Genomic DNA, 14174 nt, shown 5'->3' with positions numbered 1-14174 from the left:
GTGCCTTTAAAAAGAGGTAACTCATAAGAGAGGGTGACACTTAAAATTAGAAGACCATCCACTATCTCTGATACTCTCAGTAGCACCACCAATTTGACTGCTCCTCTCTGCTTCATGCTGGACAGATAAAATTCAAACCATGGGCAGATAGTATAATTAGAGACTACCCATGTAGCTGGCTTAAAAATGACAAAGCTTCACTCTGCATTTTCTATAACTGTGCTCTTCCTAATATGATACCTGGATACCACCATTGCATTCACCTTCAGGTATGCCATTAGTGGGTTCTTAGAAACATGTCGGCAGGCTTTAGTATTAAGCCATAATCAGGATTGTTCATTCCAAACAACTAGCTGAGAGCTGGCTTGGAGTGAATGAGACCATAGTACAGGTACAATTTGATACAGAAGTCTAGAGAATGAAGTCATGTCAAAAGAAAAACTCAGAATAAAAAGCATTACTGTGTTTATTCAATAAAGAACCATGGCTTTAAGAGTGGAGTAAACAAGGCCAGGCGTGGTGGCTCACACCTGTAATCCCAGCACTTTGGGAGGCTGAGGCGGGCGGATCACAAGGTCAGGAGATCGAGACCGTCCTGGCTAACATGGTGAAACCCCATCTCTACTAAAAATAAAAAAAAATTAGCCGGGCGTGGTTGCAGGCGCCTGTAGTCTCAGCTACTCGGGAGGCTGAGGCAGGAGAATGGCCTGAACCTGGGAGGCAGAGTTTGCAGTGAGCCGAGATCGCGCCACTGCACTCCAGCCTGGGCCACAGAGCAAGACTCCATCTCAAAAAAACTAAAAAAAAAAAAAAAAAAAAAAAGAACAGAATGGAGTAAACAATCTCCATTCTCAATAATAGCACCTGTTACTGTTAGAAGTGTTTGAACCAGAGCAACTCCATCTTGAATAGGGGCTGGGTAAAATAAGGCTGACACCTACTAGGCTGCATTCCCAGGAGGTTAAGGCATTCTTAGTTACAGGATGAGATAGGAGGTCAGCACAGGATACAGGTCATAAAGACCTTGCTGATAAAACAGGTTATAGTAAAGATGCTGGCTAAAACCCACCAAAACTAACAGGTCAACGAGTGACCTCTGGCCATCTCACTACTACACTCCCACCAGCGCCATGACAGTTTACAATTGCCATGGCAATGTCAAGAAGTTACCCTATACGGTCAAAAAGGGGAGGCATGAATGATCCACCCCTTGTTTAGCATATAATCAAGAAATAACCATAAAAATGGGCAACCAGCAGCTGCTCTGTCTATGGAGTAGTCATCCTTTTATTCCTTTATTTTCCTGATAAACTTGCTTTCACTTTACTCTATGGACTTTCCCTGAATTCTTTCTTGTGGAAGATCCAAGAACCTTCTCTTCAGGTCTGGATCTGGACCCCTTTCCAGTAACATTACCTCTTATTGAACACCTACATACGCCTGTTGTCTTACAATGACACTTCGCATAAATTCACTCTGCTCCTAAACAATTGTGCAAGATTAACATCAATTTTCCCACTCTTGAAGTAAAGAAACTGAGGCCAAAGGAGATTAAATTTCTTGTCTAATATCACACAGTGGATAAAGGCTGAGTCACACTTTAACCCAGTTTTATCTGACATCAAAGTCCCTACTGGTTCTACTACATTAAGCTGACTCCAGTAGAGGATTATAAGTCAGTGTCCACAAATGAAGTCCACCTAAACCAGACCAATGGGACCATGAAAGGCTTCAGGGAGACACTGATGCTGGAACCAAATCTTGGAATATCAGTATATTTAAATACATTTATTTATAAATTATAAGGTCTTGCTAGACAGTTCAAACTAAAGAAAGATATAAGGCAAAAAGTAAAACCTCTTCTCTGTCCTCCCTCACAGCCAGCAAGTCTAGCAACATACTTCAGAGGTAACCATTGTTAGGAATATTTTGTACCTATTTCCATTTTCTCTACCTACAAAATCCTTTCAAAATTTGATTTAAACTTAAATTATGTATTAAAATCAAATGCAAAACATATTTCAATTGTGTATTAAATTTTAAAACTCATGGTACAGACCATTATTTGTTTTTTTAAGAAAATGCATTAACATCTTCCCACATTAGCATCAATGGCTATATAGTATTTCATTGTACTGAATTTCACAATTTAATTTTTAGGTGAACAGATTCATTCCCATTTTTTAAATTTGCAATTACAAACAATACCACAAGTAGTTTCCCTGTGAACCCACACATTTTCTGTGCACTTATAAACAAAAGGACAAATTCCAAGAAAAGAAATTCAGAGTTGTGTTTAATAAATGACAACTATGGCTAACGTGTGGAGGATGGACTTGGAGTGAGTGGAATTCTGAGGCTGAAGGACCAGTTAGGAAGCATAGGAATTGCGGGTAGGACAAGGAGAGACAAAAATATCAAGAGCAGAAGTGGGTTATACACATGAAATGTGGCATCAAGATTGTGGAGAAAGGCCTGAAACAAACCTTTCACTTCCCTCTTCCTAACCACCACCCACCTGTACACTACATACACACCCCTAGTCTAAGTACAATCCTCCTCTTCTAATGAGTACTCTTCATAAAATTCTATGAATTTTAACCCTTTTAGGTCTCATAATCCACCCCCTATAATGGAGTACAGGGCAGAAGACTTTAGAAGCCCAGGAGAGGTCACCAGGGAGCCTATAAAAACACAATTACAGACAATGCCCTGTAAAGCAGCTGATCTTGGATGATCCAGATTTTCACTAATGAAATAAACACAATTCTAAAGTTACAACAGAAAATTATCATTTTTCTTATACCAACTACATTTATAGGAGTGATGGGGGTGATTAACAGAATTTAAGTGGGGACAGATAGAAAAAAAAAGCCTCTTCTTATGCCACCCCCACACTCCATACACATTATCCAATATGATAAAACTTTCCCTGCATATTGATAAGTGAGATGAGAAAGACTAAGTCAAAACATTATAGTTTTTTTTTTTTTTTAAAAAGCAAAACCCAACACAACAAAATGTAATCAAATCTCAATAGCTCCCTCTGCTGTCCTTTTGTGTAATTTTTTGTTTTGTTGTATCTTTTTGTAATTATTCAACCAGGAGCCACATTAAGCTGGGTAGCACAGTAGTTGATTAGATGCTTACCACTCTATCTAAAAGTGGAGGCATCACTCCTGTATTATGACTAATGACCATTTTCTGGTCAAACTTTTTTTTCCTATATGGTAGGTATAGAGGGATTTAGAGTGATTAGATTTCTGAAAAGTTCTATATATACTTTAATAACAAGGAAACATCAACCTCTAAAAACCAGACTAATTTTTAAAAATTAAACTTTTAAGTTTCACCTGTCTAGACAATCTTGGACATGTGAAAGCTGAAAAGCCAATGGCTTTGAGAAGGATTTAGAGGATCTACAGTTGAATGCAGAAAAAGCACTAGCAAATTTAGGGAAAAAAGCAAGCTCTTCTGCATGAGGACAGCCAGGACTCCTAGAAAAAGAGGGGCAGGAGCAAAAGCTAACACAATGAAGGCTTCAAGATGGACTGGGCCGGCCAGGCGCAGTGGCTCACGTGCATAGTCCCAGCACTTTGGGAAGTCTAGGTGGGTAGACTGCCTGAGGTCAGGAGTTCGAGAGAAGCCTGGCCAACATGGTGAAACCCCGTCTCTACTAAAAATACAAAACTGGCCTAGCATGGTGGTGCACACCTGTAATCCCAGGTACTTGGAAGGCTGAGGCAGGGGAATCACTTAAACCCGGGAGGTGGACGTTGCAGTGAGCAGAGATCACGCCACTGCACTCCAGCCTGGGCAACAACAGTGAAAGAAACTCCATCTCAAAAAAGGGAGGGGAGGGGAAGGGGAAGGGGAAGGGGGAGGGGGAGAAGGGAGAGGGGAGGGGGAGAGGGGAGGGGGAGGGGAAAAGGGGAGAGGAGGGGAGAATGATGGGCTGGGCGTGGTGGCTCATGGCTGTAATCCCAGCACTTTGGGAGGCAGGCATATCACTTGAGGTCATGAGTTCAAGACCAGCCTGGCCTACAGGCTGAAACTGTCTCTACTAAAAATATAAAAATTAGCCAGGCATGGTGGTGCACGCTCAGCTACTAGGGAGGTTGAGGCAGGAGAATCGCTTGAGTCTGGGAGGTGGAGGTTGCAGTAAGCCGAGATAGCACCACTGCAGTCCAGTCTGGGTGACAGAGCAAGACTGTCTCAAAAAAAAAGATGTTATGCATTGTGCATTTTTGTTCAATTCTCTGAACAATTCTGAGTAAGGATGTTTCTCATATTATAAATAAGAAAAATGATAGAGGCACTTAATTGTTGGGTCAGTCAACAACTAAATACGAGTTGAGTATTCCTTATTTGAAATTCTAAACACCAGAGTGTTTCAGATATCCAATTTTTTTTGACTTTGGAAGATTTGCATTATATTTACCAGGTGCACATCCCTAATCCGAAAACCCAAAATCTGAAGGACACAGATTTAGATGAGCTTGACATTGAAGTAGGAACTAGAAAATCAGGGCTTTTATAAAGTTCTGATTCTCTCACTCACTTGGGAAAGTTACAGCCTTCCAGGCTGTTTCTTCATCTATAAACAGGAAGATGAGATTAAATGACCCGCATAGGTCCTTTCCAACACTCTATGATCTCAGGGTAAATCACACTGTATTCCTCCCCCTTATCTGACCCAGAAAAAATCTGGTTTAAATGAGAGTCAAAGGTAATTTTGGAAAGAAGAAAACAACCAATGAAGGGAGTGGGGGAGAGAAGGCAGCTTCACAAGAGCAGCCAAATAGAGTATTAGAAGTGGAAGCAGGGATATTATCAAGCAGTCAACTTTCCCTTTGGTAAGAAAAATGTAAGTCTCATGGCTTTCTTTCAAGCAGTTACTTGCATCACCAGTTTCACAGACTGACTTCTGGCTCCCTAGCAATGAAGGCTATCATTGCAGCATCAACAGTAATGATCCATTCGTCACAACTTAAGAATGAGCTTGGGGGATAGTCAATGACTCATTCAATCAGTAGCTGTTAAGGATGCTATGTGCCAGGCAGTGTTTACAGCAATAAAGAAGACAAAGTCCCTTCCCTCATGAATCTCAGTTTATAAAGATAAAACCGTACACAAATTAACTTTAGATAATTTCTATGAAGTAAATAGAGGATAAGAAAATAGAGGACAGAGTTACTATTTTAGACAGTGATCAAGGACATACTCACTAATAAAGTGTGATTTTAGCAGACCCGTGCAGAAGAGAGGAGACATCTGACACAAGCAGAGAGGACAGAAAAACCCTGAGGTAGAAATGCACCTGAAAGTTTGAGGGAAGACAAGGAAGCCAGTGTGGCTGGAGCACAGTGACAAGGCAGAAGATGGGGTGAGTTGACACCTGAGAGGAAGTCCGGGCTGGTTAAGAACAGAAGAGTGCTGTGTTGGACAGAGAGGAAACACAGTGGAGAAGAGGAATCAATGATGACAATTTCCTCTGCTTTTGTTACCTTTGCTTGGAGTTTGATGAGTTAATAGAATAGTGGTACTGAAAGTAGAGCAGAGGAAAAAAAAAAAAGAAGCTTTTTTTCCCCTGGGAGAGTTGGGGTTAGGATAGACAAGGAAGACTAAGGTTAAACACAAACATTTCCCTTCAGATACCAAGTATCTTCACAAAAATCCCTTAAAAATACAAATCCGTATAAATTTATTACACAAACACAATTCAAAGCTAATTTTGATTGTAAAACTACTCGTTATGGGCAATGAATCACCAGATAAAGTAAGAAAATGATATGAAGCTGAAGCAAAAAAATTCACTGATAACTAAAAGCTATGACTCAATAGATTCCAAGTAGTAGATACATTCCTTGAGATGAAAATGTGATTTTATGTTAATGAGATCAAGGAAAGAGACTGGTGTGCATCTGTAGGAGGGTGGGCAGGCCTGTACATGGCAGAGTTGCCCCAAGACAGGGCTGCTCAAGTGATGCAACAGAACCACTTGGGAATACCCATTCACATAGAGGAGCTCAAACTGCAAACAGTCCATCACCGACATGTATCACCAAAGAGTGGTTCTCAAAGGACATCTGCAACGCCAAATTTATATTCATAATACTAAGACTTTTCCACTCGTATTCTTTCATGTGTATAGTGTTTTCCAGAGGCTTCTATGACAAGAGATATCACAATTGAACACAGAAGCAGAGATGAAAATCCAGCTGCTTTCTATTAAGTGAAACAATGCTTTAAAACTTTTCAGCTTTAATTTCCAATACAGGAAATATCAACCGACACAACCCACATGAACAAAAAGCTCTTTGGGCTCCTCAACAATTTGTATTTAAAGGAGTCCTGAGAGTAAGAAGTTTTGCTGCCCAATGTGTTAATAAATGTAAGATTATTATATATCATCTATCATGTAAATATTTCAAATATTTCAAATTTGATATTAATAATTTTACTCAATTATCAGGAGCATACATTAACACCAGACACCTGGGAAAGTGGGTCTGAGGATCAAAACCACTCAAGAACCACTTAGGTGGTAGATGCTTATGTGGGTCTATGGTGGGTCTGTGTGACACTCCTGAATTGTGTTTGAAAAATAGACCAAAAATGATGAAACACCTGAGGTTTTCCCTGAAAATGACAAAAGCTGCGACTTCTTTGTGGAGCAGCTTCTTCACCAAACTATAAGAATGAACTGAAAGGGAAAGAGTGGCTGTGGTCTCTATGTGAATAAAATTTGACATTAATTTCTTTTTCAAATGTGAGCCTTTGTTGAAAGCTGTTCAAATAACTTCTGTAAAATCTTTTTTATCTGCTTGCCTATGAAAATCATAAGAAAAGTTTGACAAACTTTCTTTTTTTAATGCATGACCTTTCAAATCTTGCCTGGAAAGTAACAGGAAATTAAAACAAAACTACATAATTCCAAGACAGGTATTTAACGGTTAACTTCCTCTTCCTCAGGCAATTTTTTTTCCTTATTAAAAGGGAGTATTATGGAGGAATAAAAGTTTATACAAGCTCTGAGAACCAAAACGTGCCCTTCTAAAAGAAATGGTTTACTCATGGCAGTTCTCAAGACCTGACATGGTTTCAGTGGCTTTAAATTTAGACACCAAGGTTAAGTGGGGTGGCAGACAGCCTGTAATCCCTGCACCTTGGGAGGGTAAGGCAGGCGGATCAGTTGAGGTCAAGAGTTCAAGACCAGCCCGTGCAACATGGTAAAACCCCATCTCTACTAAAATACAAAAAGTTAGCTTGATGTGGTGGCACGCGCCTGTAGTCCCAGCTACTCAGGAGGCTGAGGTGGGAGGATCGCTTGAGCCTGGCAGATGGAGGTTGCAGTGAGCCAAGACTGTGCCACTGAACTCCAGCCTGGGTGACAGAGCCAGACCCTGTCTCTGAATAAATAAATTAATTAATTAAGATACCAAGACTTGATGTTGGGTTAATTTCTTCTCTCCAACATTTCATACACGAAATATTTCTTACAGTTTAGACACTTAATTATGTAAGTGTTAGCACATTATATTTTCTAAGTAGCATGAATACTTTTCTTTTTATTACATTTATTTACAAAGATATCATAACAGCTTATCATTACATATGTTCACATGCAGCCACATGCAGAAGATGGTCAACTTGTTTAACGCAGAGGAAAAACGTTTTTGGATTTTAAGTGATGCAAACCTATCTTAAAGATTTTAATTTAAAAGACACTTTAATTCAATTATTTGATACAGGTCCAAGACTTTTTCTTTCAATAAGTCTGTTATTTCAACTCCTTAATACTTTTCTTCTATGAAGCACACTTGTGATGTATCCTCTAAGTGTTCTCAGTGGAATGAGAAGTGAAAAAACACTTGCAAATGAAAAACGTCTACGTTTTTATGATTGTCCCATGGCTTTTAATAGTTTTCATCTGCCTAATCAGAAAACTCACCCTTACCAGGTATTTCCAAAGCAGTCAACTTAGTTTTCTTAGAAACAATTCTTTTTCAGTCACATTTTATCAACTTACATATTTAAATTTCATAATAAAACAAGTACAACTGGAATCAACAAGTTCAGAAAGAAGCACAAATGACTCTAGGAAGGCATACAAACACGAGCAAACTAGAAAATAGCTGAGATACAAGTACCAATTGTCCTCTCAGCACTGGCTGCTTTCCAGAGGACACAAAGTCACTTAATCTGGCAAAGTAGTAATAGCAAACAATATATTTGTTGGGGATAGTAGCTTTAATGTTAGCATGCCACAGCATTATGTTGGAGCTAACTTTCATATTTCATGTGTAAACCTGTACAATCCTCCTTTTGAATATTTACTAGAATAGAATTGCCATCTAAGTTTGTGTATACCAAATACCTCTTCCTTTTAAAGTTACACGACTTCACTGAGGAAATATGGAAGTAACAAATCTGCATTAGTATTTCCATTCTGTAATGATACCAAACAGACATAATGAAGTGCTTACAATTTACTTATATATTTAAATGACACTAAATATCAAGGGGCATTTGTAATAAGCAAATCAAAATACATCTTATCTAATTTTCATCTTTGGTTTCTTTAATTTTATTCTATTGTTTATACGTTTTCTTACCATTATTCCCCCATATTTGCTTTCCTTTTTATCTAATTCACCTTTGGTTCTGCCATCTGCTCTAGCAGGATAAGCTCTATATTGCTATATTTTACTTGGAAAAGGCATGGCTGTCACTGAAAACACTGGAAACCAAAGTAGCAAAAACAAAAGATAAGCTATAATTTAACAAAGCTTTATTCACAGTGGCTGTCCTCAGGATCTCAATGATGTAACTCTATAAATTGAAAGTAATCAACTTTGACTACAAGCTCTAAGCTGCTAGAAGCAGTAAAGGCTATCCTAAAAAATCTTCAATGGCAATCAATAAATTCTAAATTCTCACAAAGGAACAAAAGAAGGTAGTTAATAACTAACTTTTGAGGGCTTGAAATGGGTCCTGGGATTGTACTAAACACTTGATAATTACCTCATTTAACCTTTCTGAAATAGGTTCTGTTATCATTCTTTTATATTTTTTAATTGACCAGAAAATTGAGGCTTAGAGTTAGTTAAGAAGTGAACCTAGGATTCCAGGACAGATCAATCAGTCTCTAAAATTCAAGGTCTTGGCCATTATATTACACAGCAGGCTCAAAAGTATTTCAAAAGAATTACATCAAAAAGCAGATGCCAAGCTATTTGGAATGTTTTTTCAAGGGAATGCACCATTCTAACCATAATATTATGGTTTATCTCCCCCAGCTAAATCTGAATGACTATCTGTTTCTACCTATACCATAAGATCAAGATATTTTGCTTTTATCTAAATATTCTCTATGACTACAACTTCAATCCCTTTAATACACACACAATTAGAATTCAAGAAATACGTATAAGTAAGTCTTCATTACAATTCCTCCAATATCCAACTGTCCTGTTGAAAATGAGGGGAAAATGGGAGGAAGTGTTCTAAAAATATATAGGCAAAAAAAAAGTGTAGTGGCACACAAGCCTGCTGAGCCCGGGTCACAGACCAGTAGCGTTATATGTAGCCTGCTGGTTTTGACAACACAAAACAATTCTGTAATTTTCCTATCTGAACAAATACCTTAGACAGAGAGCCCAGCAATAATCAGTGCATCATCCAGAGTCGCCATGATCCTATCCACATAAACTGTCAATCCCAAGAAGTAACGCAGACAATGTCAGAAAAACATTCCTTGGTACCAAGAGTGGGGGATTAGGATTATTAGCTGCTGCCACGATTTCCTCCTGCTACAAAAAACAAACAGGCCTTCTCTTTCTCTTTTGCTCTAAACTTAGTGTTAAAAGCATATAAGTCAATAAGCTCCTTGGAATGGATAAAAAATAGGGTAAACTGTTACCCTCCCTCTGATTAACTGCTCTATTTAATTTAAAGTCAACTAGAAGGAGTGATATAATCTATTTGTACGTGAAAGATATGTCAATCAGGAAATCCGTAACAGAGTAGGCAAAAATGTTACGTTTTCTGGCAAGCAATACATATTCATGAGGATAAAATGGAAAGAACACAGATATGAGTGAACAATTTTTATTGAAACCCTCAAAGATTAAAGAGGACCAAATGGTGAGTTTGGGTACCATAACAGAAAATCTCACCTAACTGTACCATCATTCACAGGAATGAACAAACCCAAACACGACAAAATTCAAATTCTCATGTAATTGCTACAAGTGAATGTAAATGAACTAATCATTTTATCATAACCTTCCTTTAATCATACGAAAAAGGGAATTTACATGGCATAACAAAAGATATGCAAAACTTAATGAAAACACAATTCTCTTAAATTTCTTAAACTTATTTTTAAAGGATGCAGAATGCACTTGAAATGAGTAAATGACTTAAGCTGATTCTTTTTTTTTATTGCAAACTGTTTTAACATCAGCTTAACCCCCATGCATGGTATTCAAAAAGAACACAGCTTTCAAATTAGAAAGATCACTTAAATTAAAAAGAGAAATTAAGTACTAAAATTAGGAAAAGGCTGGATTTCTTTTGAAAGGAATCTTCAAGTACCAATACGTATAGAGAAATACTAATTTTGGTTACAGTTTCCTCCTTACTGTTAAATATACAAACTGTAATACCTTTCAAAATAAAATACCCACATAAGATAGCTTTAATAAGAAATATTCAAGCCAGAACTTGGAAAAACATTAAGCAAGAAATTCACTGGGCTGATAATGTCTTAATTTGTGATCATTCAAACATTTGATGATGTGTCTCCCCTTGTAGAACCCAGGCTCTCTCCTCCCTTTTGGTCCCCACAGTTAAGAGACATTCAGTTGGTTGTGCTTGAGACAACCTGTAATAATTTCATTTAGAGGAAAAATATTTTGCAATATAATGACAGACCAAGAAGGAAGAGAAGGTGGGTGCTCTGGAGAAAACTTATATGAGAAAAACACAAAATTATCACTTGAAAATAAAAAGATTTTTTTTTTCCAAAGGAATGCTGCACCCATTTCACTTAAGATTAGAAATCCAGGTTAAAGGCACTGGGATGTACTCTTCATCATGAATAGACTCTCAATTACATTTATTCACATGTCTGAGTCTACTGCAATCAGCGTGCTTGCTGAGTGCTTCCATGACACTCTTACATAAAAACCTAATGTAAATTAAACATGTTTGAAACCGTTTATAATGTAACTAGTTTTATAAAAATATCCAGAGTTGCTAATAAAGCACCAAGAAAAAGAGAACCTCAGGGGGAGGACTCAGATCCTTCCTACAAGGTCACCCTTTTATAATATTCTCTAAAGGACCTCCAGAATGACAACAGTCATCTTTGACATGTCCTACCTATATAATCTTAGGGATGTAGAACATTGCTGTGGTGACTATACCCAAATGCCACTTTTCATTATAAATAGTTAAGAGACATGTTACAAGATTTCATGGCTTACTCTTAAAAAGGTAAAATAGGTGCAATTTTCCTTTAAGAAAGTCTTTATTTTATAATATACCATTATTATTTTGATGTTCCCTTCAGTAAACACTGATATAACTACACTGGGACTACCAAAGAACTGTGTAGTAGCTATGGTTATCTACAAATACTGTATTTTTTCACTTGAATACAGTATTTGCACATTTAAAAAATTGTACAAAATAAAATTATATAAATGAAAGCCTCAAAGAAATATCCATCACTAGGTCTTTGAGCTGAAGTGACCAAAGACCATAGTAAATGAAAACATTTCTAAACATGATGTAAACATAAATGAAGTAATGCAAAACATCAAGGTATTCAAATCTACTGTATTGCTATTTTCACCCTTAATGTATCTTTCTACATAGCTTTCTCCTTTTGGAACGGTAATACATGGGGCAGTACATTATTTTCATAACCTTATGCCATCAAATCAATTAATACAGATGCTTGACACATTTAATTATACAAAATCAATTTGCTTCAAGATACAAAATTAATGTTGATATGTAATTAACGAAAAAAATGTTAAAAAGATATAAGAATATCCAGATATATGCTGTATTCCCACTTATATAGATCTGATCAATAAAACATCAACACATTCACTTAGATACTGATTTAATCCATGGATCAAGGCCATATTTTCAAAGTATTTTAAGGATGCCAGGACACTGCAAAAGCTGGAGAAAAGAGCTGAGGAACAATATATGCTTGCTAAACAAGAACTATGTTTATTTAGCTAGTGAATACCTAGAGTAATAAATTTTTACTTCATGATAGCAATCAGGCTCGCAAACACCCAGAAATAGGAATTAAGGGTTTTAAATGTAGTTATAAAGGTCATAAAAAGTCTGATTAGACTGAGGTACATTTACTCAAAATTTTGAGATTCATTAAGTGGTAGCAAACAAAATAATTCCTCAGACAAATGCACATTTTTCAGTATACATATTAATGGGGGGAGGAGGGAAGAAGAATGTGCATTAACTGGTGAAATCCACCAAGCTGCATATCAATATTCTGTTACACCAAACAGTTTGAAGACAAGGGAAATGTTCTAATATAATTTCAGATTATGTTTCATTTGGCTAAAATAGAGCTTAAGGTTGCTTTGCCATATTAAAAGTTTACTACAATAATTTTTCACATAAACATTGAGACTTGAACTCCAGGACTAAATATGGCATGATTATTTTGCTTTTAATCTGTCAAATAGCTAAAAATCGACAATTTAAAAACTACAACAAAGAAAAAGTTGAAGCAGTGTGACTCTTACATCATTGAACCACTTCTAATGGTTAACTGTTAGTATTTAACAAATTCAAAGAGTTAATGAATCCTTGCATTCATTCAGTCTTCTGTGCCTTAGCTAGGATGCATAATTACAAAAGACAGCAGATACTGGTAAAAGCTTCAGGACAGAAAGTGCTTGACGAAGTTACAGTTCTCAAGTGTGTTTGGTGAGAGTATAAGGGCAGATGCGCTGATGAAAACCATTACGAGAAAAGTCAACTTTGTGTTAAAGTGTTCAAAGATGTCACCTTAAGCAGAAAAAAAGCTTTAATACGTCTTCTTTGACTTATTAGGCATTTCCAGAGTCTACATCGTTAGTGTTGTAAATTTAACAGGACATCTTCATACGGTTATTGTTTGTTTCTATTTCTCTCCTGGAAAAAAAAAAAAAAATACAATGAAAAACTCTCATTATTTAAAGATTTAAACTATATGCACATATAATGTAAATCATCTCCACATAAAGTTCAAGTACTAATTCAAGTAATTAAAAACAATTGATAATTACCTCTATATACCATAGTGAGATTATTACCACAAAACATTTTAAATAAAGAACTCTCAAACACAAAGACCTACTTCAGGAGAGTATAGATCCTCCCCACATCCCTATTGTTTGTTTATGATGAGAATATAATAACGTCTTTTCAGTCCTTTCAAAGAGTGTTTGATCTTGAGGTGTCAAACAGACTAAAAGCTATTATCTGAGGTAGGGGCAGGAGAAAAAGGTTAAAAGTTACATTAAATTGCAGTACAATTGCATTCAATGAAGATTTCAGATTAATAAAAAAAACTTTAAATCACAAATTTCCTTTAAATCACAAAGAGTATCTTACACTCTTTTTCAGCACACTATAACTTTTCACATTAAAAAGTAAGATGAGGCCGGGCGCAGTGGCTCATGCCTGTAATCCCAGCACTTCGGGAGGCCGAGACAGGTGGATCGCCTGAGGTCAGAAGTTCGAGATCAGCCTGACCAACATGATGAAACCCCGCCTCTACTAAAAATACAAAAATTAGCTAGGCGTGGTGGCGGATGCCTGTAATCCCAGCTACTGGGGAGGCTGAGGCAGGAAAATCGCTTGAACCCAGGATGCGGAGGTTGCCATGAGCCGAGATCGCACCATTGCACTCCAGGCTGGGCAACAAAAGCAAAACTCCATCTCAACAACAACAACAACAACAAAAAGATGAGTGTTAGACAAATTCAGTCGAATGCTGGCTTATAATTGGGAGAAAAATTATAATTCCTATTTTAAAAAGCAAAAACTACTTGAACAAAAGTTAAACTGAGTTAAACAACGTTTATTAGAAATCAAATATTTATCTGTAACACTTCTGATGAAAAAAATGACTA

The 14174-nt window shown here is 37.0% G+C and overlaps 1 protein-coding gene across 4 annotated transcripts in view; it reads right to left on the bottom strand.

The window, feature by feature from the left end:
* Nucleotides 1–10099: 10099 nt before the first annotated feature.
* The window catches only part of YTHDF3 (YTH N6-methyladenosine RNA binding protein F3), a 41971-nt gene continuing 37896 nt past the window's right edge, over nt 10100–14174 (bottom strand). For all 4 annotated transcript variants that reach the window (XM_054498653.2, XM_063668812.1, XM_054498654.2 and 1 more), the window contains one exon: nt 10100–13191. In XM_054498653.2, the coding sequence (XP_054354628.1) occupies nt 13168–13191 (24 nt within the window). In that variant the 3' untranslated portion in view covers nt 10100–13167. The remainder of the gene's footprint in view (nt 13192–14174) is intronic.

This window comes from Pongo pygmaeus, chromosome 7 (assembly GCF_028885625.2).
Source record: "Pongo pygmaeus isolate AG05252 chromosome 7, NHGRI_mPonPyg2-v2.0_pri, whole genome shotgun sequence".
Taxonomy (NCBI): domain Eukaryota; kingdom Metazoa; phylum Chordata; class Mammalia; order Primates; family Hominidae; genus Pongo; species Pongo pygmaeus.
The sequence above is the reverse complement of the archived record's forward strand: the minus strand, read 5'-3'. Positions and strand labels throughout refer to the sequence as shown.